The following is a 4,453-nucleotide window of genomic DNA, read 5'->3' as shown; positions in this document are numbered from 1 at the left end:
AGTTTATTTAAACAGCAAGATGCTTGACTTGAAGGGAAAACTATCTAGGATTCATGTCTTCTAAAGTTATTTATCCTTACTTAAAGATAGATTTCCCTACATGTAACAGCTATGTACAAAAAAGTTATAAAACTGTCCTTGGTCTTACAATGATAAATGAAAAACATTAAAATTCTCCAATCAAACAAGGTATGAAAGGATTTTTATGTTGTTCCTTTTTTGCTAAACAGTGAGAACAAAATAACTTCCTGGAATATAAAGATAAGAGCTGAATAATCATGCCACTAATAGAGAAAGGGGGTATTTTCACAGAACCAGTATTTTCCCCCATCCCATCTCCATTTGATGTTGAGCAAAACATACTGTTGGTGCCCTGACTAGTGTGGGTTGGGCACTGTCCCACAAGGCAAAAGTTTGCCAGTTGATTCCCTGTCTGGGCACATGCCTGTATTGTAGGCCCTTCTTGGGTTAGGGCACGTGCAAGAGGCTGCCAATCTGTGTTTCTCTCTCTCTCCCCCTCCCTTCCCCTTCCTCTAAAAATAAATAAATAAAACCTTTAAATGAAATAACACACTATTGGCCATTTAGTTAAAAAATGCAAATGCCTGTGCACATACATCAGTTACTTTATGTACAACAAAGGAATGGGGGAGGGAGAAACGAAAGAATAGAGAAAACTACTGTAGTTGTCAGGATGTGATGGAACCAAATTGCAGTTTTCTAACTGAGAATGTCTTCCTGGTTGGAGGAACAGAGTTACGGAGTAAAGTAGCAGGTTCCCTTTTTAGTAGACCCCTCTTGTCTGCTGCTGGAACACATCGATTGTATCTTCATCCTCCAGCTTCAGCTCTGCAGGTGTGCCTGTTTCATTGATTGGCTGCCAGTCAAATCGGAACCTGATCTGCCTCATTGACAAACCCTGTCATTCAAATAGTCTTCCATTAGTTTACTAAGTAGTGTATGCCTTTTAATTTTACACTGCGCCACGGAGCCATCCTGCCCCACCATCTTCAAATTAGTATGATCCTTGTCCTCAGTCTTGACTCCTTCCTTGGGTTTTTCGATGGCCCCAGTGATCAAAGGCACCTCCTCAGGGCCCACGTCACAAAAGAGGTGCCAGACCTGCAGGTAAGGAGCACAAAAACAGCACCAGGAGCGACAGAAGGAAGTAGGCAACGGCGGTGGAGGTGGAGGAGGAGTCTTTTCATTCTTAAACTGTCATCTGACATAAATAATTAGGTGTCTTCTGTTTTCAGACACATTCCTTAATATTATTGAGGATTAAAGAAAAAACTAAAGACAATTTCTCTTTCATTGCAAACTTTAAAATGTACTTGAGAATGACTTTATGCATTATATGTATAAATATACACATGTGCATAATGATATGTGCACAAACAGAAACTTCAAACCCTTCTAGGGATACGTATAAGTTGATATAATGAGTCTGTCTGTGTCTTAGTTCAGTCATTTATAAAATAAGGACAATACCGACATCACAAGATTGTTGTAAAGGTTAAGAGAGCAGTGTGCGTGGAAGTGTCTCATAAGCTTTAAGAAGAAGGCTTATTTATACCTTAATAAACCTGAGATATTTTTGAGCTATCCCTCTCTGAGTTTTATTCTCCATGGAACATTACTGAAGTCTGTCTACATTAGCCTTGAATTTTCTTTTCAGACTAAATGATCCGTTGTGAGGAGTGTTCTGGTGTGAAACACTGAGAGAGCAAGTAAATTTTAGAGGAAATCCAAATCTACTTTTATGTCAAATGCCTTGTCTTGCCTACTGATACCTATTCATGTGACCTACTTATATGCAGACACGCGGGGCTGCCATGCCCATTTCTAATCAGAAGCCATCTGCTTCCCAAAGCGTATGGCTCTCCTCCTTCACCAGCTACACAGAATACCGGAAGTCCTAGGTCCTCCTCAGAGGTTATTTTTGAATTTTCCACTGTTCAATTCATATCAAAGCCTTAGCCGAAGGTAGTTCTTAGCAGTCATCCACAATAAGGTTTTTCCCCTTGGATTAAATTAGATTCTAAGAAGGCATGCTTGACTACATTATTGGTGATTGCAAAATTATCAATACTGAATTGAGTTGCGACATTATACTCACAAATTTTATCAAAGTTACTGTAAGAAAATGTTATGTAAAATTTGGTCTTATTTGTTGTTGTTAAGCAAAATGAAGTCATTTTTTTTTTTTTGCCCATTGGCTTCTTTGGGTTTCTTGTCAGGGGTTGCTATTAAAATTTAAAGCCTGACAGAATGATGTATAGATATGCTTCTTTTTTCCTGAAGGTTATGAAGCCTGTCTTGGTTTTGTCCTGTTTTAGTTTGGTCCTGACTGCCAGGCAACCAAATAATGAGCTGCACTAAGTGCACAGGTATTATGGTCACTTTTTACCTTCTTTCATGGTTGATTCTTTATTTCCATTTTGTTGTGCATAGACATATAGATGATAGGTGATAGATAGACAGATAGATAGACAGAAAACAGATGGATGAATCTCCTTTATGATAAGCCACAAAAATCTTTTAAAGAAAGATTTTATTTTCTTCTCTGTTAATTTTTTTTGTTTTGTTTTGTTTTGTTTTTTGCACATCGTGAGTTTTGTTTTATTCACCACAAAGAAAATAATGTATTTTTTGGGTTCACAGGCCAGAGCTCAATCCACTGGAAATAATGTATTTTTTAATGTTAAAAGAAATTTATCATTCAAAGAGTCACTATAAATACATAAGAAATATTGAACCCTGGATGGTGTGGCTCAGTGGTTGAGTGCTGGCCTGAGAATCAAGGGGTCACTGGTTCAATTCCCTGTCTAGGGCATATGCCTGGGTTGTGGGCCAGGTCCCTGGTGGGGGGCATGGGACAGGCAACCACACATTGATGTTTCTCTCCCTCTTTATGAGAAAAAAAAAGAAATATTGTAATCAGGGTTAAAGAAATTTAGTAAGATATTTATACTTATCTTCTCAGAAGTTGGATACTGCAATAATATTTAAATATATTTCAAGTTTCAGTTTAATATTTCTTGAAAATGATCAATCAATAGATTTTGGTTGTTATTGATTTGCATTACTAATTTACACATGAATTCTATTGAATAACATCAGTTCGAATTGATGTTATATATTGAAGACCACAAAAACACAATCTCAAAAGAAGATGATCTGCTTTGTTTAAATTGCAAGACCTCATAAACTGTAATTTTATTCTCTCGTGTTTTATATTTTCCTTAGGAAATGCAATGCAAAAAGGCTTTGCCATAAAATTTATTGCATTTATTATTAATCCTTNTTTTTTTCCCCCCCCCCCCCCCCCCCGCAAAAAAAAAAGCCATAAAATTCTGGCAGGTTTATAAAGCTAAATGTATTTTTTTAAAGGGCTATTTCATCAGAATGTTTCTAACTGAATTAGACCTTATGTTTTAGAGCAGTTTTAAATTTACAGAAAAGGTCAGCAAAAAAGTACAGAGAGTTCCTAACCATGGTACTGTTTTATTTTTAATGAGAATGATCTAAGAAATTTTTTTTTGATTTAATAAATTTTTAAGCCAAGATTATTATCTCTCCCTCTTAACTGTTCCCTCCAGAATCTCACAAATTCAGTATTAGTTAAATTAAATAAATAAATTCAGCTGTAGGTTTCATGAACATTATCATTATTATTTTATTCGGGAGAGTTCTCTTTAAATCATCTGCATCTTTTGTTACTTCCTCCCCCCCTCCCCCACCACTAAACCTGGTATTGTTTATATGAGGCAGTAGAGTATAAAGCAGTGATTTTGCTGTTAATTCAAAGAGATGATTTCATCATTACAATAGGTCATTGGTAGCTGTGACCTCCAGTGAACTCCATTGTCCTATTCATAGACGCTGCCTGGTTAAATGGATCACAATTATAAGTGATACATTATAATCATAGCATTGCTTAAACTGAACATGACTGAAATAAATATACCTACATGTATGTTAATGACAAAAATATACTTAATAATTGTTACTAGAATAATATTTTAACATTTCCTTGAGGATGCCTCTAACTTCTCTGTTCTGATATTCTTTCTACACATTTCATTCACTTGTGCCAATTTTAGTGCCTGGTTCCTTTTCCTGTTCAATTGTTGATCAGAGGCAATTTTGAGAATATCTGATGTATTATAAACTCCTCTTTACTCTTCTTCATAAGTTCCAAGTGTTTTATTTTCCTATTTTTTTTTTTTTACCATCTTAGCCATTTTTAAGTGTCAAGTTCACTGGTATTAAATACATTCTATTGTGCAACCATCACCACATCCATTCTCAAAACTTTGTTTTTTGACCTTCAAGTTTCTTTTTATTAGCATTTTATTCTCAGTCTCTGTTACTTTCCTACAAGAAAGGGTATTTCCAGAATTTTATCACTCCAAATCTGACTCCAGACTATGCAAAGGGCTACATATTT

General features: G+C 35.7%; 1 protein-coding gene across 1 annotated transcript; it reads right to left on the bottom strand.

Annotated features, from left to right (window-relative positions):
- Nucleotides 1-598: 598 nt before the first annotated feature.
- Nucleotides 599-1,497, bottom strand: LOC118977437 (small ubiquitin-related modifier 2-like). The gene is given in 3 exon segments (XM_037032400.1): nucleotides 599-930; nucleotides 933-1,122; nucleotides 1,492-1,497. Coding segments are annotated over 3 exon segments (342 nt in total). The 3' UTR covers nucleotides 599-784.
- Between the last annotated feature and the right edge of the window lie 2,956 nt (nucleotides 1,498-4,453).

Source organism: Sturnira hondurensis, unplaced genomic scaffold (assembly GCF_014824575.4).
Source record: "Sturnira hondurensis isolate 20B ecotype Veracruz unplaced genomic scaffold, ASM1482457v3 Scaffold0021354, whole genome shotgun sequence".
NCBI classification, from domain to species: Eukaryota; Metazoa; Chordata; class Mammalia; order Chiroptera; family Phyllostomidae; genus Sturnira; species Sturnira hondurensis.
This window is presented reverse-complemented; position numbering and strand designations above follow the sequence as displayed.